General features: G+C 39.6%; 1 protein-coding gene and 2 pseudogenes across 1 annotated transcript; 2 read left to right on the top strand and 1 right to left on the bottom strand.

The window, feature by feature from the left end:
* Positions 1 to 12,833: 12,833 nt before the first annotated feature.
* Positions 12,834 to 15,540, bottom strand: LOC145937932 (uncharacterized). The gene is made up of 8 exons (XM_083041282.1): positions 15,185 to 15,540; positions 14,960 to 15,096; positions 14,646 to 14,729; positions 14,397 to 14,541; positions 13,935 to 14,101; positions 13,379 to 13,384; positions 13,155 to 13,326; positions 12,834 to 12,961 (listed from the first exon to the last, which is right to left on the bottom strand). Exons 1-8 carry the CDS (start codon positions 15,426 to 15,428, stop codon positions 12,834 to 12,836), a joined length of 1,083 nt encoding a protein of 360 aa, XP_082897408.1. The 5' UTR covers positions 15,429 to 15,540.
* Positions 15,541 to 16,049: 509 nt separating this feature from the next.
* LOC145937931 (uncharacterized) lies at positions 16,050 to 17,922 on the top strand (annotated as a pseudogene).
* A 151-nt stretch (positions 17,923 to 18,073) lies between these two features.
* LOC145937930 (uncharacterized) lies at positions 18,074 to 19,362 on the top strand (annotated as a pseudogene).
* The last annotated feature ends 6,123 nt before the right edge of the window (positions 19,363 to 25,485 follow it).

The raw sequence follows: 25,485 nt of genomic DNA, 5'->3' as shown, positions 1-25,485 counted from the left end.
GCACTTCTCGCGCGGAGTGGCCTTCCCCTTTTCCTCAGCTCTCGATCCCTAGGGAAGAGGAGATGGATATTAATTTTACGCGGCATCTACTGTCCCGAAAAGTATTTACAGTCGTGATAGTTCAATAGCGGTCTCACCGAGCGTGTTCCGTAAGGCGTGGCCTCCCCTCGTCCTGTTTCCTTCCTTTTGCCGCTTTTTCGTCCGGATGAGATGTCGTCGCTTCTCCCTCGACCTTCGCTAATTTCGCCAACAGCTGCCGCAGCAATCGCAACAGCTACGGCAGCACGCAATCGCAACGCGCAGCGGCGGAATCGCGTCCGATTCCGCGCTCGAATCGCTCTCTCTCTTTCTTATCTTAGAGAGAGCAGAGGTCCCAAAATCACCCCCCCGGTCGGGTCTCGCGACCCTTGTGACGGACAATTTCACCAAATGAAAACTGTCACGTCACAACTCCCCCTTCCCAGGAGAGGACCGGGCGGTCTTCATCGACGACACCTGTCGCCTCCCCCTGACCCTGGGGAAAATGTACTTACTCCAAAACTAGACTCGAATTCGGGCGCTCCGGCGACCTATCGGGAATCTCTCTCTATCGAGCCTCCCTTCTAGCAAACAAAGCACCACAAAAAGTTTCGACCAAACAAATAAATAAAAAAAACAACCGAGAGGGTGTAAGAACATGCCATTCGCTCGCACGCAAGGACCAGGAGTGTACGCCAGGGAAGGACGGCGGGGAAAGTGAATCCATCACAATTACGCCGAAGAGACCTCTATCCTCTTTATTTTTCGGGTCACACAAAAAAAAAATTGTCCCAGTGGGAGAGATCGCAACGGCAGCTAGTGGAGTTCGAGTGGCGGGAGTCAATCTCGGCGCGGTCGACGCTGTCCCAAGTGACCTCGGTCGGCATGGTAGGGCCCGAGGTCTCGCCACTCGGGGCCGCACTCGGGGCAGGTCCTCATAGTGACCCCCCTGCGGCCGCACCCATAACAATAAGGGGTACTTCCCTTCGGGTGTGGACACTGCGTGTACCGGTGGTCGGCAGCGTTGCAGTTCCAGCAACCGCTGGCTCCCCGGGTTGGCACGACTTCCCGCGCGGCACGGCAGCTAATGGGGAGGTCCTCCCTCCCTGGTGATCGGGAGCCCGAGGCGGTCGGTCTCCCTGAGCGGACTCGCGGCAGCGGCGAGGTAGATCGCCGTGGCGACCGGCTGGAGTACCTGGGGCGCCGGGTCGGACTTCGGGAGCACCGACTCTCGGGCCGGCTCCTGGGGGATCGCTCCCTCGACCGGTTTCTTCCCTCGCTGGGGCTCGCCCTGGGCTCCACGCGTCGCGTCTCCTCGCGCGGAACGCCCGGTTGCGGCATCGCCCTCATCGTCGTCAGTAGGGCGGAAATCCCGCGTCCGCGGCCTCGTGGCCCCCTCGGCATCTCCTCCCCGTGCGGTGGTCCCATGGCCGCGTCGCGTCGGCTGGGGGACTCGGTCTGGGTCCCCTCGGTGCGCACGCGAGGCCCTACGGGCGGCGGAGTCTGCGTCTCCTCCGTCCGACGCTGAGGTGCGGCCTGAGTGCCCTGGTCGCACATCCCCGCAGCCTCGGTCTGCGTGGCCCGCGTACGAGCGCCGTCAGCAGCGCTAGCTCGATCCCGGGACCCGGTTTCCACGGTCTGGGTGCCGATCTCCTGAACGGAGGGGAACTCCCGTACTACGGCGCCTCGGGTGGTGTAGCGGCGCCGGCGATGCTCCTCCAGGAAGTCGGCCCAATCCGACCAGAACTCCGGGCGTTGGCGGGTAATTTCCTCGAAGAGGTCCGCGTGCCGCGCCCTGAAAAGGCGGGCGTAATTGGCCATCTTCCCTTTTCTGTCTCGGCAACCAATCTCACGGCAACCAATCTCACGGCAACCAACTAGAAGCGAGGAGGATAATAGGGTTTCAGGTCCTGTGCATGTATCTTACACACAAAATTGCCGGCTAAATCGGTGAGCTCATAAACGACTGGAGACAAAATCTTACCCACCCTGAACGGCCCGTGGAACTTCGGTGCGAGTTTCGCGGCAAAGTTCTGAGCTGCCGATGATAGCACATGTTGGCGCTTCATCACCAAGTCCCCTACGGAAAACGCGACATCTCGACGCTTTGAATTATAATACGCGGACTGTCGCTGATATGCCTGCTCAAGGTTTTCGGATACCCAGTCGCGCAAGGACGAAAGCGTCCTCATTCTTTCGGACCACTCGGTCGGGTCTCGAGTCTCTATCGCGGCCGCCTCCTCCTTCCCAACACGTAGGGAGTTTGGGGGCCATAGCTCGCGACCGAGGTTCAAGAAGGCGGGAGAAGTCCCGATGGAGGAGTGGTGAGCAGTGTTATACGCGAAACGGAATTCCCCCAAGTGCTCGTCCCACTCCCGATGATCTCTGTCCAAAAAGGCGACGATCATCGTCTTTAACACGCGATTTACTCTCTCTACCGGGTTAGCCTGTGGATGGTACGGCGGTACGGTGGTATGTTTTATGCCGTGTTGTTTCGCGAAGGTTTCTAGGGTCTTATTAATGAACTCCGTGCCGTTGTCGGTTAATATGAACTTCGGCGCCCCCCATCGCGACACGACCTCCCCCAAGGCCTCGCTAATCTTTTTTCCGTTGGCGGCCCGCAGGGCGTAACATTCCACCCACTTGGTGAATAAGTCCTGGACTACGAGAACGTACGTAAATCCGGATTTACTCCGCGGAAAGGGACCCATGACGTCGGCAGCTATCACCGTCCACGGTCCCTCGACAACGCGGCGCCCCATCAACCCCGCGGGGCTCGCCTGCTCGACTTTCGTACGCTGACATACGTCGCACCGTTTTACGTAATCCGCGACGTCCCTGAACAGATTCGGCCAATAGTACGCGACAGCTAAGCGGTGGACAGTTTTTTCGACGCCTAAATGACCCGCGTGTGGTTCGTCGTGGGCTTCTTTCAAGGCGCTTTCCCGCATCTCCTTCGGTAAGACGAGTTTCCACCGATCCAGATCCTCGACCACCTCTGAGATGACCGGTTTCGGTCGACAGAAATATAACTGTCCGTCAACGATTCGCCAATCCGTAAAACGTCGCGTTTTATTGGCGACTTCCGCGAACCGTTTCTTATACCACGCGTCGTTCGTGGGTTCAACCGCGTCGGCCACGGCGACGGCAACCAACGGGATTTCGGGGTCACCCTCGAACATGCGAGATAGCGCGTCGGGTACGTGATGAAGCGCGCCCTTACGGTGAGTGATCTCGTAGTCGTACTCTAAGAGCTCCAACGCCCATCTCGCGAGTCGTCCGGTCGGGTTCTTCAGATTGTGGAGCCAGCGCAGACTACTATGGTCCGTCACGACGGTAAATCTATATCCCTCAAGGTACGGTCTGAATTTCCGAATGGCCCATACCACCACCAGACACTCCTGTTCCGTCACCGAATACTTCTTTTCCGGATCCGATAGGGCCCTGCTCGCGAAAGCTATAATGTTTTCCTCGTCGTTCACCGTTTGAAGGAGGACCGCTCCCAGCCCGACGGAGCTCGCGTCCGTCTGTAGTACGAAGGGAAGACTAAAGTCGGGTCGCGACAAGGTAGGCGCGGCAACTAGGTGGGATCGAATCTCCCTGAACGCGTCACCCTGATCTCTCCCCCACGTCCACGTTTGATCCTTTTTTAATAATCGCGTTAGAGGCTCGCTAAGAGTCGCGAATTGTGGTATAAACCGGCGATACCATGACGACATTCCCAAGAATCTGCGGAGTTGTTTGAGGTTTCGCGGGGCTGGGTACTCTAAAACCGGTTGGGCTTTTTCAGGGTCCACGGATAGTCCGTCTTTACTCACGACAAATCCAAGGTATCGAACCTGCGACCGACAGAACTCGCACTTATCGGGATTAATAGTTAGACCGGCAGCAAAAATTTTTCGGAGCACGCGATCGAGCCACTTCAGATGTTCCTCGAAGGTGGTGGTAACCACCATGATGTCATCTAAGTACGCGAACGCGTGTGGTTCCATTTCGGGTCCGATCAATCTGTCTAGTAATCGCTGAAACGTTGCCGGTGCTCCCGTTAGCCCGTACGGCATACGCGTAAAATGGTAGAGTCCCTTCCCCGGTACGCTAAAAGCGGTAATTTCGCGGCTCTCTTTCGCGAGGGGTATTTGAAAATACGCTTGGCTTAAATCTAGGGTGGAGATATATCGCGCGGACCGCAGTTTGTCTAATATTCCGGTCATATTCGGCAACGGGTACGCGTCTTTCTTGGACACATCGTTCACCTTCCGGAAGTCCAAGCAAAAACGATATTTCCCGCTCGACTTCTTAATCATCACGACGGGGTTGGACCATTCGCTATGGGACGGCTCGATTATTCCGGCGCGAAGCATGCTATCGACCTCTTCGTGTATGGCCTCTTGCACCCTAGGCGAGACGAGGTAACATCGTTGTCTTATGGGTCGGTGACCTCCGACGTCGATCGTATGTTCTGTGAGGGAGGTGACCCCCGGGTCTACCACCGCCTCCGGCAGTCGCGACTTTAGAAACTGCTCTAATCGCGTCATCTCCGTAGGTCCTAAGTCCGAGAGTCCACAACACGCTCGCGATGGTTCCCCCCTCGCTTCGAACGCGTAACGAGTCCCCGGTTCGCCCGCAAAGTGCCACTCGGCGGCAGCAAAGTTGACTATTAGTTTGAACTTCTGCAAAAAATCCACCCCCAGTATACACGAAACGGCCAAGTTCGGCAGCAAACACGCGGAGATGGCGCGACTCCTCCCCTCGAGAGTGAGTTCGACCTCGGCCTCCTCGCGGGACTCCGCGATCTGTCCGTTCGCGGTGCGAATCCGTGTGACCCGATCACGAACCGAGAAGGTCGTATTATGCACGAGAGCTATCCCCTCCCTCCCAAAAAGTGTCCTATTTGAACCGGAGTCAATTAAGGCGCGTACCGGATTCCCGTGTATAAAAATCGTGCAATAAGGAAGGGGTGTTAACTCCGTCTCATCGATCTCTCGATCGATGGAGCCGTACGACAGGCTGGATATCTCGTGGGGACCTTGTGGCGCACGGGCCTCTCTCAAAACCGGGGGAATCACGGGGGCCCGCCCTAGTGATTCCCGTCTTCGTTTCCCGCGCAGCTTGGACACGTGCGCACGGTGACGTCGGTCTTCCCGCAACGGTAGCAGTGTCGACGCCGTGGCTCCGAGCACTCGCGCGCGAAGTGACCGACCTTCTCGCAGTTCCAGCACTTGCCGGTTTTATTCGCGGCAGCTATCGCGGACGTGGACGGCATCGCGACCGTATTTGCCGATGCGTTTACGGTGCCCGCTGGTTTTGTAGCCGCTAGGTTAGAACTCGCCTTGTTCGTCGAATCCCTGCGGTTCCGTCTCTCGGCGCGTCTTCCGCCGTTACCCGGGTCTATTAATCCGGCCGCGGCAACTACCGTCGCGGTTTTGGGGGTTTTCGGCGGTGCTCGATAGGCCAAATCCGAAAGATCGATTGTTCCGGCGGGGGAGGGGCGCGGTAGCGATTGGCGGCCTCAAATCCGAGTTCGACCCTGGTGGCTATACTCTCCAGAGACGCGAAATCATAGAAGTCGCGTCGATGTATGGCGACTTGCAAGCGCGGCAGCATATTACGATGGGCCTGATTAAGTTGTTCGTCGAGGGTCCAGGGGGGGCTCAGTCGCTCAAACAAGGCGCGTATGCACGTTATGAAATCGGCGATTAATTCCCGTTCCCCCTGAGTGCGCCTCATAATTTCGTCCCTTAAGGCGAACTGAAAGTCAGGGCTTCCGAAGCGGATACGCCACGCGGTCTCGAAATCTCGCCACGTTCGCCAGGTCCCGCGTTCATTCCGATACCAATAAAGCGCGGTGCCCGTGAGGAAAAACGGAATACATTTGAAAATTTCCGCGGCGTCCGCTGTAAATAACGCACGACCTTCCTCGATGCGGGTCAAGAAGGCTTCGGCATCGCTGCCCCGCGCGCCCGAGAACTGGAGGTTCCACCGCCGCATCATTTGATATACGTCCGCGGCGGAGGTATTGCCGCGGGGTGGATTCCGCGCTTCGTTTCCGCGAGCCGGTATTCTAACCATCGGGGGCCGTAAGGGGGGTTGAGAAGGGCCCGCACCCTCGTCCTCCTCCATCTGAATCTTTGTATCGCGTGAGCAGTCGAACTCGCTTTCCCCCTCCTCGAACTGCCCCTCCGTCGCGTCGGGGGGTCCCCCCACGTGATTTGCTTCTCATGACCTTGAGTAAGCGCTTACGCAATACGGGTACTGATCCGTCGGTCGTCAATCCGCGCCTCTCTAACTCGTCGCACAGCTGATCCGTCGTCAACTGATTTACCCACGCGGTGAATTGTTCGTCGTGGGAATCCATATCATTAACGGCAACTTACTAAAATGACAGAACCGAAACCCCGAGCAGGCTCCCAATTTCGTTCAAACGTCCCCGTCTAATAACGTATCGTATACCCTTTGCCAACCCTCGAAGTTCCACGGCTCGCTCGTTCGCGAATCCCGAATAAACCGTGTCTCGCAATATCCCACCCAATCACTTATCGGCGTCGAGCTTAAAGCTGCAAGAAACGGGTTAGGTCGCATACACAGAAAGAAGTATAATTATTCCAGGCAGAAATTCAGATAAATGACATACATCTCCCAAAAGGACGAAAACATTCAAAACAACAAAACAAAAAAAAAATATAAGAAAACTGTCATATATTTGACAAGTATTATTCACGTAATACTAATGAAACATAGCACCAGTATAGTGCAAAATCGAAACGAGGAAAACTTTCTCGTAATGCTTTCTCTCAATATGTGGGTTCTCAAATTTTTCGTCTATCTTACTTCACAACTTTCCCGTGAGAACCACTGTCCAAAATCAGCTGAGAAGTGCTGTTGACGGTTCTCGTCTGCGAGCGACGAGAAGGACAGAGAGAGAGAGAGAAGAAAAAAAAATGTTTTCGTCGGGAGAGATCGTATGTCACCTATATTATATTTCAAGTTATAATAATACGGTAGCCAAATCACAATCGCAATAATATTTCGTGTCCTCTGTACTCTCTGTACAATAACAATCGGACACAATTCCATTTACTAATCGAAATAATCGAAATAATCAATTACAGTCGTAAAGTATACGAATTCCAAAAAAAAAGAAAAACATCTTCCAAATTCCCATCTATATCTTCCCGATACTCTCCAAATTCGCCGTCGCTTATCGGATCTTCGAACCTCGACGTTGGGCGCCAATTTCTAACCGATAAATTTTATTCGATTTAATAATTATCGTTAATTTCGCGGAACTTCCCTCGGCACGATCTCTCGGAACGTTCGGGCGCTCGAGCGTGCGGGTTAAATTTCTGAATTCTCTCTAACCGAAAGGGGCGCCAGGCACGGGAGCCGTGCCGCTACTCCCTGAGACTCCGCGACGCGGTCGCCGCGTCCGTCTCGAATCCGGCACGCCCGATTCAATACCCGCTACGAGATCGCGACGATCCAAGGCGCGGCAGCTCGGCCGACAGCAGGGGTTCGGATTGCGACAGCGTAAGAAGGAGAATAACGGGGCGACTCAGATGGGTTTTCATGAGTATATTTAGCTTAAACCAGAGAAAGTATTAAATAAGAAAGCGTATTAACGACAGAGTATTAATAAAAAACCCGAACAAAATAAATTCAATATATCGTATGACGACAACGGACACTCGGTCGACAGCGAAGACCGGTGAATATAATTTTACAGAATAACATGATCCGAGTTGCATCGGAATTTTCGCATACGGATGTCGTCGTATTAGAACTATGCGGAAGTCGCTCGCGCCGCCCGAAATTCGATACTATAACGTACGGTCACGCGCCGGGACATTAATGTACCCGCGCCGCGCACGTGATCCGCTCCTTCGGCTACTCGCGTGAGTATCGAATCCGGGACTTCTCGCTCGCGCCGATTACCACCGAACTGAGGGTCAGGACCTTCTCGTATACCGCCCTTCGCTCATTATAAATTAACAGCAACAAAATACCCGCTCTAAGTACGACGTTACGAGCTCACCGATCTTATTAATTATACCCGCCAGCTAACGAGAACGTATACTCGCGATACACAAACGAATCGGACCAAATTTTCCATCGCCGAGCTCGGACTGTGGGCTCGCCGAAAAGAGAGAGATTTTCGCACAATAAGAGGCTCGAGCGAGTCGTCCTCCGGTGGCCGTCACACAAGGCCTCCCGAGAATCTATGACGTGGCGTCGGCCGCCCTTTCGGCAATTATTTCGGCAACTACTTTGACTCGGCTCTATTTCGCCGGTGCGACTCGCTCGAACAATCTACCTTCTGAATGGGTCGGGGATGGCGACGACGTCTCACCAGCTTCGTCCTTCGCAACGTCACTCTCGCTCGGATCTCTAACTGCGCTTCCCCTTTTCTCGTCGACAGGACCTCTACTCCCTCGCGCGTCTTGCCCGACAGTGACGAGTGGAAGTCTCGCCGGAGACACGCTGGCGCCGTATCGCCGAACTAGGCCGCTCGGGGCGCTCCCGTAATCAGGGCCGTGAGGCGGCCCGGAGGATCCCCGCGGTCGTGGTGGCGGCTCATCGCTTCCGCGCTCTTTTCTTTCCGGACGTTCCTCCATTCCCGTAGGATACGGGCGGGAAAATCTGGCGGCAGCGTACGGGGGGCCCGATTCCGGCCGCCTCGGACACCGGATGTCGTCCGCCGCGAGTCCTCAATCGATCGTGGATCGCATCCGGGTCCGGGCGCCGGGCATGCCATCGGGTCCCTTGCCGTAACTCCGTGGCGGGGCTCCTGCGCACTTCTCGCGCGGAGTGGCCTTCCCCTTTTCCTCAGCTCTCGATCCCTAGGGAAGAGGAGATGGATATTAATTTTACGCGGCATCTACTGTCCCGAAAAGTATTTACAGTCGTGATAGTTCAATAGCGGTCTCACCGAGCGTGTTCCGTAAGGCGTGGCCTCCCCTCGTCCTGTTTCCTTCCTTTTGCCGCTTTTTCGTCCGGATGAGATGTCGTCGCTTCTCCCTCGACCTTCGCTAATTTCGCCAACAGCTGCCGCAGCAATCGCAACAGCTACGGCAGCACGCAATCGCAACGCGCAGCGGCGGAATCGCGTCCGATTCCGCGCTCGAATCGCTCTCTCTCTTTCTTATCTTAGAGAGAGCAGAGGTCCCAAAATCACCCCCCCGGTCGGGTCTCGCGACCCTTGTGACGGACAATTTCACCAAATGAAAACTGTCACGTCACAAGGTATAAGATCCGTCCATTTCATATATAATTTATCTAAGAGACTACGAAAACGTCCTTTAAGCAAACCGATGGCTCATTCAATCATTACACGGGCCGAACTTAGACGTTCATTAAAATTAATTTGCGCATTATTCAAATGGCCATTGTTCTTATAAGGCACCATCACATATTTTTGCACAGCGTACGCAGCATCACCTATCAGATGGCTATCATGTGGGAAATAGTTTTCTGTACACATAGATTGGATGCCACTTAGTCGAAATACGCGCATATCGTGGACAGACCCAGGTTGTCCCGCGTAACAGTGAATAAATTTTAACGTAGAATCACATAATCTACAACAAATGTTAAAATATTTAAATATTTATTAATCTTATCTCTTAAGTATTTACCAATCTCTCTCTCAAAGTATAATCATATAATTATAATTATTTATGTTATTAATTGCACTAAATATTTCACTTACTTGCAATTGTATTGAATAATAACTTTTTCGGTTTATGTAACTTTCTGCATGTTTCTTCGGTTTATGTATATGTATGTGGGTACCATCTATGGCACCAATTACTTTTGGAAACTTATGTTTAATTTGAATGTCTGTCCATGTATATTCTGCTTCCTCTACATTTGGCCATTTAATAAATTGAGGTGCTAGAGAATAAATAGCTGCACAGACTCTTCTATTAGCACGCCAAGCAGTTGCTCGTCCAATATTGAATCGGTCACAAACTGATCTATTAATTAAATATAGAATACATAGTATAATAAATATAGTATTAATAGTACTTATTCATTTCATATAGTTATTTTTTAATTTATATATAATTACCTATATGAGTCAGGTGTTGCCATAGTCCATAGGGCTACTAATAATTGTACATCTGGAGAAATTGTACATCGTCCATATCTATCGGATTGCCTTTCTAAGCTGGGTTTTATTAAATTTAATAAATATGTAAACACTACACGCGACATCCTGTAATTGAAGGTTAATTAATTTTAAATCAAATTATTCCTCAAGTATTCAAGACATTACCTATGCCATAACATCCTTCAACAATAATAATAAATATAAATAATAATAAAATGTTTAATATTAGACATAAAGCTACATATATTATTTATCTTACCGAAAATGGCTCTTAAATTCCACATCTGAATATTCATTCACTGTATCCATATCATTTTTAATACGAGGTCGAACTACTTGAATTGGTAATAATTCCATTTGTTCTTCTTCTTCACATGAACTATCACTGCTGCTTTCGTTTAAAATCTCCAATGCTATTAAACATATTGACAGTTTACGGCGTTTGTCCATCCTCTTACGATCTAACAAAAGTTCACTACTGCGACTACTGCAATGTCGTTCCGAAATATGACATCACAATGTTACTGGCAGTATCAAAATAATTTCGAAACGACTGCGGCAGTGTACTGTTGTGACGTCATATCGAGCATACTGCCAGTTAAAACGGAACACACCCCAAAATGAGCATATATATCCATATGTATAATTGCCTACAGTTCTATATATATAATTGCCTACACATTGAAGAACAATTTCACGAAATTATCCTCCTTCGAAATCTTATAATTTTTATATAAAACATTTTTCCCACAAATGTTTTATTTTTCTGATAATCCACTGTATCAAATAAAATATCTCGTATATATATAAATATATATATACGTATATTATGTATGTATTCATACATGTAAATATAAGAAATGTATGATGCATGCATTTATGAATATATAATACTTATATATTCTGAATATTTATAATGTAGCTTTCTATAAGTCACAATCTATCTAATACAGTTCATTATTTCCATTCGATATAATCAACAGATAAAAATTTATTACTTCAATATTATGTGTGTGCATGTACACACATACTTACAATATATTGTCTCGATTGCAACAGAATACTTTTACAATATTCTGAATATTTTAAATATAGAATGGACCCCTCCCCGTCCATTCCCGTGAGAATGCAACCAATATGTTTTTCGTCTCTCCGATTATAATTTGCAATCTAGATGATTGATGCAGCTTTTTCTGGCCAATTGTAGAGTATAGATTTTTGAAGTCTATATACCCGTATGAAAAAAAATTATAAGGAAACTATTTAAAAAAATACTGGAAAACTACTGAGAGCAATATAGAAAAACTATTTAAACACTACTGAAAAATATTGGAATACTACTGTATACGTATTACAACACTATTAGAAAACTATTGAAAACCTATTCGTGAAGTATAGTGTCATTCTCTGTAGTATTTTCGTCAAGAACTATTGAACACTTATACCAAAACTATTTATGAATTATTCGATTTTTATACTTCAATGACAAAGTACGACTGTAATCAGATTTAATATATTTGTATTTCAGAAATACATTTTACAATGCATGTTGAATAATATTATATAATATAAAACATTTTGAAATACAAAAGTATTATCGGTCGAGATTTATAGACACAGAATGATAAGTTGTAATACAATTTATGAAATTAAAAAAATACATACTTCAACTTTTTATGTTTACAATACAATACATATTATTTATACTAAACACATACAAGAATATATAAAAAGAATTACATTATTTATGATTAATATAATAAAAAATATTGATTAATCAATTTCTACAGTATTTACCAAAGGCACAATGTATAATTTATCTTCTTTATAATGTATATTACAACACTTTTTATCAAAGTCTGAAGGAAAACAAGAAATATCATTATTTGTTTCTCGTGCTATAAATGAAAACATTTTCGTTGATATACCTTTGTGTTTACAAAGTTCTTCGTCTAGTATTTGTAGTTTTTTTTACCAAGGAATAATAGTGTGTTGTTTTTTGTTCTAGTATCTATATATCTATAGTATTTTATATTAATTAAAATTAAATCTGAAATTACCATTAGTTCTCCGTTATGTAATATTACTGTGCTATTGTTCCTTTTAATAAGGCGAGGATATTTGCAACTATGATAAAGAGCATTTTTATAAGAAAATCTATAAAATAACTTAACTTTTTCTGTTATTGTTTGTTGTAATAACTGCTTAACTAAAAGTGTTTGAGACAATAATAAAGTTATTCGTAAAGAATAAAAAAAAACATTTATAATACATTAATAATATTACATATAAAATAAAAAAACATTTCTTTTAACATGACCAATGTTAATTTCTTTTAACATTAATTTTTGTAATATATATTAGGAGCTGCGCATAATAAAAGGAATAAAAAACGAAATAAGAAAAAAAACAGAGAACAAAAAACAGGAACAGGAAATAGGGAACAGTTTAATATAAAACATGAAATGTAATTTAGTAACGCAGAATAGAGAAATTTCATCACTTTACCTTAGTACTATTCCTCTGTTCTTCTATTTTGCGTTACTAAATTATATTTTATGTTTTATATTGAACTGTTCCCTACTCCCTGTTTCTGTTTTCTGTTTTTATTTCCTGTTCCTTATTTTTTTATTGTTCGCAGCCTCTTATTGTTTTTTTTTCTTAAAAATTAATTAACAATACTTGCAGAGTAACTCGAGAAAAGTTATTCATAGTTATCTTCCTGCTTTTTTTTGCTTGCTCGAGGTGCAGCATTATTACATTTTTGTCTGACAGCTGCTTTAAAAAGTTTTTGAGTGTCTTTATTACACTCAAATATTGAAAACACTTGTGCTGTAATAATAAAAAGTAATAATTTTTAGAGAAATTTAAAAAATATATTAATAAAAATAATATATATAATATTGAAATTAACATATATATTGTGTTTTTTGATTATAGAATATATGTGATATGTAACATTAAATCTATGAACTGCAAATTATTCATATATGAGACACAAAAATTTTTTACTTGGGATTGTTACCTTCAATTGCATCAAGACGTTTTGGATTTAAAGGTGGTTTAGGTGTTATATTTGCTCCTTTCATAGTATTGGCAACTTTTCCCGTCAAACTGGATGATGTCAGTTCTTCTTTGGAAAAAACCACTGACAATAAATCGCATGTGTATTGCGAAATACTATTTCTATTACAATTTCGAAGGCGACCAGCCATTTACAAAAACTCCTTTCCCACCAACATTAATTACTTTTTCCTATAAGTAAAAGAAAAAAATAAGTTAATTATTTCTATAAACAAAACAGTGTACAACAGATATACAAAAATTATGCTTATATTATTATTAAAGATTTCTTTATTTGACGTGATTTCTATATTATTTGTCACACAAGCCTCACTTTTTTTTTCTATAAATATGTAACAGAAAAATTTATATGAATCATACAATTTAATTTTAAATATGAATTAAATTCTGCATAAACGTGAATATATACATGATATTATTTTATACAATTTTACAACGGTATTATATACATTTTCAAAATTTATAATAAAATTTAATATTAATTATTATTAGTAATATTAAATATTATTAAATATTTTAATTTAATATTAATAAAAATTAAATATTTATTTAAATACTTATTAATAATTTATAATAATTAATAATAAATAAAAATATTTCCTCACATATAAAATTGATTCCATTGAACAAAATAAAATTTACGAAACTATTAATTATATTTAAAATAAATCATTTTTATTAAAGATAAACGAGATAGATTTCTTTAAAGATTAATATTTACCTTGTAGTTCGCAAATGAATCATCCTTGTATATTTTTTCTGTTTTGTGAAGTATGTTATTTTCCACCACATTGTTTCCGTTGGAATCCGAAATAAAATCAATGTTGTCATGTATTTGTTCTGTTTTGGTAAGTATGTTTTCTACCAAATTGTTTATTTTCGGCAAATCTACAAATTAAATATAAAATTAGAACAATTAGAACAATCATTTACAAATCTTGAAAAAAATAATGTATGAAATTATTGTATAATATATTTGCTCTCAATATAATGTATGCTTCAGGTTTTTCTAATATAAATTTTTCTGTAACATGAAATATTTATGTTAGAAAAACCTGAAGCATATATTATATTGAGAGCAAATATATTATACAATAATTTCATACATTATTTTTTTCAAGATCTATTTTTGCTTATGTAGTATGTAAAATAATATATGATTTCATACAAATAAGATACATACTTTCTATACAAGCAAGTGAAACACGCAGTGCCACATTTTCGTTTTTTAAATCATTATTTTCTTTTTTCAAAGTTTTGTTCTCTTGTATTAAATTTTGCGACATTTTTGAAGAGCTGTCATCATCTGAAGATTGTTCTGACTCTATCTACATTTAAAAAAAAGTATTATAAAATCAATATGTGAAGAATGTGTTTGAATATTATATTACTTTTTGCAAATATATATATATAAATATCTAGGAAAACTTACTATAGATGAATGTTTACTTGTTTTCAATTCTGTCCATAATTTTGAAGATTTGATTTCAGTGTTTATCTCATTTTTTTTGTATTTCTATTTTTAGAACAAAAATTAAGATATTATATATTAATAACACAATAAGTAATATAAATAATAAGGGGCCTATTCTGTAACTTTTAACGATGTTGTTGTGCATCACTGCGCAGACTTTGTATCATGAAATAGCTGCGCAATGATACATAACGAATGATACATAACATCATTATAGATTACAGAATAGGCCCCTAAGAAAAGAATTTATAAAACTCAGTGAATGTAACAACCTTTTTTCTCTGACTATCCTCTGGCTCTTCATCGTCACTCCATTGTTTCTTACACATTGATTTTCTTTCCTCTTTAGTTACTTCTAAAACTCCATATGTTTCCAAATTGTCTCGTTGCTGGCACATTTTGGTCCATTCTTAAATATTTGAAATAAAAATATTAAAGCTATAATGCTATAAGTTATAATAGATTTTAAAGATATCTTATATGTATATGTTACGTACCACCAATAGAAAGTATCTTCGCTACAACTGTCTTCCATTTACATGTTTTCACTCTTTTCTTCATTATCGATACTGGTGCAATGTCACAATTAGGCCATTTTATTTTTACTTCACTTTTCTTTTCGATTATATGTAAGTATTCTTTTTCTTCACTTATTTTATCTTGCAACCAGTTTTGATAACCAACAGCAATTTTTTTATCTTCGTTGACAAATTCCAACAAAAGACATTTGTTATTATCCATTTCTAGTATTTCTTCCTTATGATGTTTATTATTTCTTTTTTATCTTTTATATATAATATAGTGCCTTAACCTGCTTTATCTCTTGCTTATTATTATGGCAAAATTTATCAGTTCGGTGGTGTATTATTGTTGTCACTCGTTCACACTTCGTCTTATATTTGTGTAATAACACTGATCAAGATTCGAAAAATCGTCGTAAATAATGCGTGCGATACTCTTCCTCAAGAATACGAGCGACACATCAAATCTTGTTTGATATTGAATAGCGCCCAAATAAAACGCCCCAAAATAGTGACGCTGCCCGCTGCCAGAACGGATGGAAGAGATATACATATGTGTACATATGCGGCTCGGCGGAATCTGATTCGGCTTCTTCCTTGTGTGCGCGTACCCCCTCCACATGCTCTGGCAATGGACAGCCGGGCAGCGTCTCGAAACTGGCAGTATTCCCTCTATCTTCGTTTAACGAAACTTTGCGGCCATCTTATTTTTTACTTTTGACAACACTGGTTTAGTGCGTTGCTTGTATTTCTAAGAAGGAGTATCGTACGCATTACGATGGTTTTTGGAATCCTGGTCAGTGTTATTATACAAATGTAAGAAGAAGAGTAAACGATTGATAACAGTAATATACGGAACAGACAAACTTGCTGAAATAATAAGCAACAAAGATAAGGCAAGTTGAGGAATCATTACATACAAAAGATAAAAAGGAAACAACGTCTACGTATTACATAATGTCGAAAGGGAAAAGAGGACCTTATAAAAGATATCTAACAGACGACTCTGAAGAAATTCCCATAACAACAAAACATTCTCGTACACTAAGAGCAAAAGAACGGAAAATAGTGACACAGGTAAAGTCATATTTTTCTTTTTACTTTACTTTTACTTGCTTTATAAAATGATCTACACATTAGATACACACACACACACACACATATTCATATATATATATATATATACATATATATACATATATATATATGTATTTGTAGATGGAAATGTACATTGATGAAGAAATTAATTTGTGTGAACAAAGTGATATGACAATTAAAGAGCATTCTTTCCAAGAATCTTTCGAAGAAGAAAACATGATTCACAATTATACTGAATGTAACAATAAAAATAAAACTAGTGAATCTGAAGAAGACAAAGATGACCAGGATTTAGCTGAAGATGGAAATAGTTCATCTGAAAATGATGAACACGATTATTTATCTGCGGATGAAGATGAACACTATTATTTATCTGAAGATGAAGATGAAAATGATTGTTATAATACTTTTAACAATAAAAATGACAATTTCTTTTATGGCGATAATGGAGAGATTCATGAAAATTCTGATAATGAAGAAAATGAGAATCAAGAATATCAAAAACATTCGCAGGTAATTTTACAACACAAAGCCAAGTTCATTTTACATATCAGATGTGTGCACTAAAAAAATTAACATTTTTAAAAAAACATTCTTTTCTTTAAAAAGTATTCTTTTTTCCGATACATGTGATATGTGGAATTTGAACTTGACTGTGTCATATTTAGGGCGTTTTTTTAATTCATCGATTATTGTGAAAATTTAAAAATTTTATCTGTTCAGTTTGATATATCCTCTACCTGCATAGAATCAAAATTATGATTAGCGGACACCGTGTATATACATATATATATATATATATATATATATATATATATGAAAATAGACCGTGTATATACATACGCATATATTTTCTTGCAGGAACACATAGAATTTCCCATATATGAAGGATGTGATTTAAGTAAAGAAGAAAGCCAATTATTAGTAATGAGTATGGCAGTTAAAAACAGATTGACTGACACTGGATTACAAGCTTTGCTTCAAATTATTGATTGTCATTTGCCATTTAAAGTACACCACTCAAAGTATCATTTTCTACAGTTATTTCCAAAGGTGATTTCTTGTAAATATTATTTTTGTCCAACGTGTTTTACTATATTGACATTTCATCATGATATTATTATTGAATGTAATAATTGTAAAGAACGTTACGAACAAATCCAATTACAAAAAAATTTTAATTTCTTTTATCATTTTCCACTAAAGCCGCAGTTGATTGAATTATTAAATTCCAAATTATTTACACAATGTAGAAAAACTTGTCCCATTGAAAGTGATATCGTAGATGGAACACTTTATCGTCATTTAAAAGAACAAAATGTTATATGCGATAACGATATTACTATTCAATGGAATACAGATGGTGTAGAAATATTTGAATCATCCATGTACAATATATGGCCCATTCAAGTATGTATAAATGAATTACCATACCGACTTAGAAGAGAAAATATTTTGCTTTGTGGATTATGGTTTTATAAGAAAAAACCACCAATGGATTTGTTCTTGCGTCCATTCATAGATGAACTTTTGGAATTACAAACCAATGGGTTTTGGTGTGCCGCATTTGGACACAGAGAACCTATACTCATAAAAGTTTATGCACTTCTCGCAACTGTAGATACGGTAGCTAGATCACTTATTCAAAATATAAAACAATTTAATGGTATATATGGATGTTCCTATTGTCTCCATAAAGGGGAACAAATTTCAATCAGAAGAGGTCAGATACGTATATATTCTGGTGATAAAAAAGCAATGCGAAGAATGAAGCAACATTACAAATATGTTGAGAAAGCTATTAATAAAGGAAGACCAATAAAAGGTGTTAAAGGGCCTTCAATAATAATGCTTTTACCTACTTTTCATATTATTCATTCTTTTCCACCAGAATATATGCATTCAGTTTTATTAGGTGTCACAAAATTATTTGGAACATTGTGGTTTGACTCAGCTAATAGTAATAAAGATTGGTATTTAGGTTTAACAGTTACTGAATTCAATGATAAATTATTGGCTATACGGCCTCCATGTGAAATTACAAGAACGCCACAATCCATAAAAAATAAAAAATGGAAGGCAAACGAATGGAAATCTTTTTTGTTATATTATTCGCTCATTTGCTTGATTGATATAATGCCACAGAAATATATTAAACATTGGTCACTGTTTGTATATAGCATCTATATTTTTTCCAAAACGAAATTTACAGACAATGAGTTTGATAAAGCGGAAAGAGCACTTCATCAATTTATTTTAAATATCGAGTTACTCTATGGAAAAGAAAACATGAAGTATAATGTACATATGATGCTTCATATGTCAGACTATGTAAGAAAATACGGTGCTGTATGGGCGTGGTCGGCATTTCCGTTTGAACATTTTAATGGTATAATAGCAAAAATGTTTCATGGAAGTCAATGCGTGCCATTACAAATTTGTAAAAATTATTCCAGAATAAGATATATAAAAAAAATTCAGAAATCTTTAGTAAGCCTAATTGTAGTAGAGAAGGAAAAAAATTGTTTAAAAATATAATAAAAGAAACTAAAATTATAAAATGTATAAAATATGGAGATGATTTGAGAATATTTGGGAAACCTGCAGATATAACTTTATCATTGTCTCAAAAACTGTTGGTTGAACAGTTATTACAACAAACAATAACAGAAAACGTTAAGTTATTTTATAGATTTTCTTATAAAAATACTCTTTATCATAGTTGCAAATATTCTCGCCTTATTAAAAGGAACAATAGCACAGTAATATTATATAACGGAGAACTAATGGTAATTTCAGGTCTAATTTTAATTAATATACTAGAACCAAAAACAACACACTACTATATTGTCCTTGGTAAAAATTTACAAATACTAGACGAAGAACTTTGTAAATACAAAGGTATATCAACGAAAATGTTTTCATTTATAGCACGAGAAACAAATAATGATATTTCTTGTTTTCCTTCAGATTTTGATAAAAAGTGTTGTAATATACATTATAAAGAAGATAAATTATACATTGTGCCTTTGGTAAATACTGTAGAAATTGATTAATCAATATTTTTTATTATATTAATCATAAATAATGTAATTCTTTTTATATATTCTTGTATGTGTTTAGTATAAATAATATGTATTGTATTGTAAACATAAAAAGTTGAAGTATGTATTTTTTTAATTTCATAAATTGTATTACAACTTATCATTCTGTGTCTATAAATCTCGACCGATAATACTTTTGTATTTCAAAATGTTTTATATTATATAATATTATTCAACATGCATTGTAATAATATTTCTGAAATACAAATATATTAAATCTGATTACAGTCGTACTTTGTCATTGAAGTATAAAAATCGAATAATTCACAAATAGTTTTGGTATAAGTGTTCAATAGTTCTTGACGAAAATACTACAGGGAATGACACTATACTTCACGAATAGGTTTTCAATAGTTTTCTAATAGTGTTGTAATACGTATACAGTAGTATTCCAGTATTTTTCAGTAGTGTTTAAATAGTTTTTCTATATTGCTCTCAGTAGTTTTCCAGTATTTTTTTAAATAGTTTCCTTATAATTTTTTTTCATACGGGTATTCTTACCAGAATAGATTTTTTAAAATAATTTCTTATTATTTTGGAAAAGGTAAGAGTTTATTGCTTTCTAGAATTTTATAGAAATGTTCTCTCATGTATTTTACATTTTTGGAGTACTTTTCCTCGCAAGGATTGCCTCCTAAGGCTATAGTCGTGGCAAAAGCTGCAGCAAAAATTCCACAACATATGCCATCAGGTTGTGTTTGAACCTTTTCAAAAATGATGTCACTCGAGTTTACTGTAGGGTAACGAAGATGTATATAATTTTTTTCTTTAGCTACCAATTTATCGTATGTACAGCCAGGTAGACTATCGTACACGCGAAGTTTGGTGCCGTCAAAGGAAATACATCTCCAATGATTACTACAATTCCCTCCAATTATTTGTAAGCTTTTATCACTACAACTAGCTTTAATCATGTGAGGGTATTCTATATATAGCACACTTTGCGTTTCGAAATGAGAAGTTTCTACAGGAACAACTGTCTACAGGAGCTTCGTTGTCAATAACAAGAGAATTGTTATCATCGCAATTGTCATCGACAATGCGACCGTTTCTCTGAAGCCTTCCAGCCAAAAAGAAAAAGACATTGCGACGGTCTTCAGGGAAGTTTTCTTGTATACAAGAACTGTCTGGAAGGGCTTCGTTGTCAATAACAACAGAATTGTTATCATCGCAATTGTTAACAATGCGACGGCCTTCACGCAAGTTTTCTTGTACACAAGAACTGTCTGGAAGGGCTTCGTTGTCGATAACAACAGAATTGTTATCATCGCAATTGTCAACAATGCGACGGCCTTCACGCAAGTTTTCTTGTACACAAGAATTGTCTGGAAGGGCTTCGTTGTCAATAACAAGAGAATTGTTATCATCGCAATTGTCAACAATGCGACGGCCTTCACGCAAGTTTTCTTGTACACAAGAACTGTTTGGAAGGGCTTCGTTGTCAATAACAAGAGAATTGTTATCATCGCAATTGTCATTTTGGTTATACATACCTTTATTTGACTCCAAGCATTGCATTACCTGGGTACTGATTTTCGAATCCATGTTGGGTGATCCCATTGATTTACAAAAATCGATGGATTCGTCGTCAGTACCCTTGGTAAACTTTATAATATTGGAGTTTTTAGCTTCTTGGGCCTTCAATTCCTTTAAAAATTGTCGCCTGCAAAGAAAAATAAATAGATTATTATATTATAAAATCTTATGCAAAGAAATAAATTGCCGCATTTGTAACATGATTTATAACAATTCTATATTTTTAAAAATATTTTTTTACAAGTCTTTGTTACAAGTCTCTGAAAAATAAGTTCAATCCTTTGTCTATAAAATCTAAAATCGTAAATTTATAATAGAAATAATAATAAAAAAATTTTTTGACAACATAAATGCCAAATTTTTCACTAAACCAAAGCGCACATGCTAACCGCATTTGGTGTAAAATATTTTTTAAAACAACCAGCACACGAATAGATCGCCTCTGGAATTATTTTTTAAAACAACCAGCACACGAATAGACCGCCTCTGGAATTATTTTTTACAACCAGCACACGACTAGACCGCCTCTGGAATTATTTTTTACAACCAGCACACGAATAGACCGCCTCTGGCACTAACTACTATAAAAATTATAATAATTTTCAATTGTATATGAAAAAGTAAACAAAGGATTGCATTCTTATCTTTCAGAAAAAAAAAATAAAAAACAAAAAAAAACTTTATCGAAAATAAATTTTTCGCCAAAACATCTTTTTGAATCATCTTATATAAAAGTTATATATATACATATATATATATAGGGTGGGGAATATAATATAACTCTGTCCACCTGGAATATTTCTTATTTTAGAGGTACGAAAATGTTATTATTAATAAATAATAATTAATAATTATAAATTATTAATATTTATATATTATATATTGTATATTATTATATAATTACATAATAATATATAAGAATAAATATATATTATAATTATATAAATATAATTATATTATTATTATAATAATATATAATTATAAATAATAATTATATATAATAATTATAATTATAATAATATTATTATTCTTATTATATATTAATATAATATTTATTTTATTCCATTCCATTTATTACAGCTGCCCCTAGAGGATTGCCGTGGCGTTTGCACGGGACCGCCAAACCCTTTACATTCTCCTTCGTTTTCTATTCCTACCTACATACAACAATAACTAGTACACATTTATCTCCTTTCCTCTCCTTCGTCCCCTTCCCCTTTCTACAATTTCACCTCTTTCTAACCTGACCATTATGCGGCCTCACATTTTTACTACCTCTCCTCCCTTTTCCCCCTTCCTTCTTCTCCTTTCCTTCTGTCTTCCTTGCATCCACTCTTCCTGTCATCTTTTCTCCCTTCTTCCTTTCTGTTCTTTTCTCCTCTCTCTCGCTTTGCACCGTCTCCTTGTCGCTGTTTCCTTTTCCTTCTAACATACAAAAAACATACAAAAAACAAGCAAATAATCTTTCCTTTTTCTTTGTCCACTCTCTCTTCCTCTTCACCCTTTCCTCTATCTCCTCCCCTCCCCCTTCTTCTCCTCCTCCTCTTTCTTCCCGTCTAACCCCTCTTCACTCCGCTTTATCCTTTCTCTAACCCTTTCCCACCCCTCCTACTCTCTCCCTAGTCCTTCCCATCTTTCCTCCTCTCTCTTCTCTTTCCGTCCTCCTATTCCTTTACTCCCTTTGCCTCTTTCCGCCCTATCACCTTCCCTCCCTCTCTCCCTCTGACCCTTCCCTCCATTCAACCTCCTCCCCTCCTTTCTCTACACCCTTCATTCAATCCTGCCTACCTTTTCTCCTCTCCAACTCACCTCTTCCTCTATCCCATTTTCTCCTACATCCCTCCTACACTACTTCTCTACCCCTTTCCCTCCAGAGCATTCTCCCCTCGTCCCATTTCCACTCCCTCCCATCTATCCATAACCTTCTGCTTGTATCGACCACACATTTCCCTTTCGCTCTCTCCATCCTCGCCTTTTCCCTTATCTTCCATCGCATCTTCCTTTCCTCCAATGTCATATCCTCATCAACTTCTACTCCCCACCTCCTCCTAAACTCCCATCCCCTTTCTAACAGCTCCTCCTTGTCCTCTACCTCCTCCATCACAACTATTAATACCCTTGTCCCTGCCTCCCCTATCCTTTCCGTTACCCCCTTTATTTCCACTTCCCTCCCTAGTTCCCTCTCTACCATCCCTTCCATGAATGCTCTTCTTTCTTCCCGGTCCTTTCCCGATCCTTCTATCCCTCTCCTCACTACGTTCTTCTTCCTCTTCTTTCTTCTCTCCGCCTCCTCCATCCTTTCTCTTACCCTTCTCTCACTACCCTGCCGTTCCAGCTCCTTTCTCTTTTCCTCTGCCTCTTCTTCCCTCTTCCTTCTGCATCCTTCTTCACTGCTCCTATCACATCTCCACTCGCTAGGTCCCTCCACTTTTTCCTCGTCCTTCTTCTCGCCTTCCTTCCCTTTTCTTCCTCTCTCTATCCTCTCTAACCTCTCTAACCTTTCCTCAATACCTCTCCTTCTTTCTTCCTCCTTCTCTCCTCTCCTTCTCGTCTCCTCCATCAAACTTACTACTTTCTCCAATAGTTTCCTTATCTCCTTCAGCTCTTCTATCTTCTCCTCTCCTTTCTTCTTTTTATCCATTATCCCTTTATTCTTACACTTTTCCTTCGACACAATACCGTCTCTCTTCCTTCCCATGCTCTCTTCCTCCTATTGATATTCCTCGGTGCGCCACCTCGATTTTTCCCTGTGGCGCCCTCTTCACTCTGCTTCCCTTACATTCCTCTGCCAACCGCTTCTCCGTCTCACATCTGGCATCACCATCCCCCGTGTTCCTGCCTCTCCTGTCTCATTACCAGCTATATCGGCCCATCCATCGATCGAGCAATCGATCCATCGATCCATCGAATTCTACCTCTGTCCTCGTGGCGCCCTCTCTCCCTTCTCCTGCCTCCTCCGTACCCGCGCCTTTATTCTTCCTCACTTGTCGCTTGCGCCACCTAGCTTCTTCCTTTTCCTCATCCTTCCCGTCTCTCCTCTCCAACCTCGTTACCTTCTCTCCACTCACATTCTTCTTTCCCCTGCCTTTGATCCTGCTTTTTCCATCTGACCTTCATTTCCTCCGCCACCTCTTCAACTCTCTTATCCAATTTTCCCTACCTCCACTCTCTCCTCCACCTCCTCCGCCCTCCCCAACCACCGAAACATCGGAGCACTCCAAAACGCCTATCACTCACACTCCGCCATCTTTCCTCCTTCCAATATAATATTTATATTAATATATAATAATTGTGTATTAATTATAAATATATTATAATTATACATATATTATTATATATTATATATTATTATTATTATATATTATACATATATTATTTTTAATATTAATAATATTATTATTAATATTATATATTACATATTATTATATATTATTATATATTATTAATAATTAATAATTATAATTATTAATAATTATTAATTATTTTATGAGATATTTCATAGTTTATGTATATTATGTTAAACTAAAGTATAATATATATCTCATAAACTATTCGCTTTTTGACCATCCTACATTATAACTTTATGTAGAATATTGTAAGAAATCGATTTATAAAAAAAAATATGATTTTATTTAAAAAAATGCAACATTTATTTTTTTTATTAAAAAAATTTTTTTCCTCATTTTTTATTGTAATAGCTTCCATAAAACAGATTAATTTTTACAATCTAAATTTTTTTCTAAACTGTTGGAAACATTTCAAAAATCGTACGGACCGTTTCGCTGAACATCGTATATGTGTATATATATATATATATATATATAAGTATATATATATATATGTATATATATGTGTATATATATACATATATATACATATATAGGGTGTTCCATTTTAACTTTGCCATCGAAATATCTCGTAAAGTCTAAAAGATACGAAAAAATGTTTCAAACAAAAGTTGTGTGGCTTCAAGGGGGACATAAGATAGTGGAAAAGATTTGACCTTGAATAGTCATTTGAAGGTCACGTGAAGGTCACCGTCAATTGCTTAAATGGAACCTACTACTTTTCTTTGCATATTCTTGTAGCTTATCTCGAGAGCTTTTCAAAACCCTATATATGAGTTGAATTTCGTTCAGAATTTCCTGAGTTATAAGGCTTGAAAGTTACAATACCCATTACTCAAGATGTACCACGCGGAGGTTGCCTTGTCGGATTTACACCTCTCTTGTGTTCAGAGAAAGATTGGAGAATGATCCAGCCAGTGAAGGCAAATCACCGATCTTGCCTTCACTGGCTGGATTAATCACCAATCTTGCCTTCACTGGCTGGATCAATCACTGATCTTGCCTTCACTGGTTGGATCATTCTCCAATCTTTCTCTGAACACAAGAGAGGTGTAAATCCGACTAGGCAACCTCCGCGTGGTACATCTTGAGTAATGGGTATTGTAACTTTCAAGCCTTATAACTCAGGAAATTCTGAACGAAATTCAACTCATATATAGGGTTTTGGAAAGCTCTCGAGATAAGCTACAAG

This window comes from Prenolepis imparis, unplaced genomic scaffold (genome assembly GCF_030444845.1).
Source record: "Prenolepis imparis isolate NDT839.2.m4 unplaced genomic scaffold, iyPreImpa1.0 SCAF_6, whole genome shotgun sequence".
Classification (NCBI taxonomy): Eukaryota; Metazoa; Arthropoda; class Insecta; order Hymenoptera; family Formicidae; genus Prenolepis; species Prenolepis imparis.
This window is presented reverse-complemented; position numbering and strand designations above follow the sequence as displayed.

Bases quoted from the DNA above. Each gene is read 5' to 3' on its own strand.
- LOC145937932 (XM_083041282.1), bottom strand. From the start codon at position 15,428: ATGGATAATAACAAATGTCTTTTGTTGGAATTTGTCAACGAAGATAAA. The intron at 15,097-15,184 runs GTACGTAACATA...CAAATATTTAAG, and splicing joins GAAGATACTTTCTATTGGTG to AATGGACCAAAATGTGCCAG. The intron at 14,542-14,645 runs GTAAGTTTTCCT...TTTTAAATGTAG, and splicing joins CAAGTAAACATTCATCTATA to ATAGAGTCAGAACAATCTTC.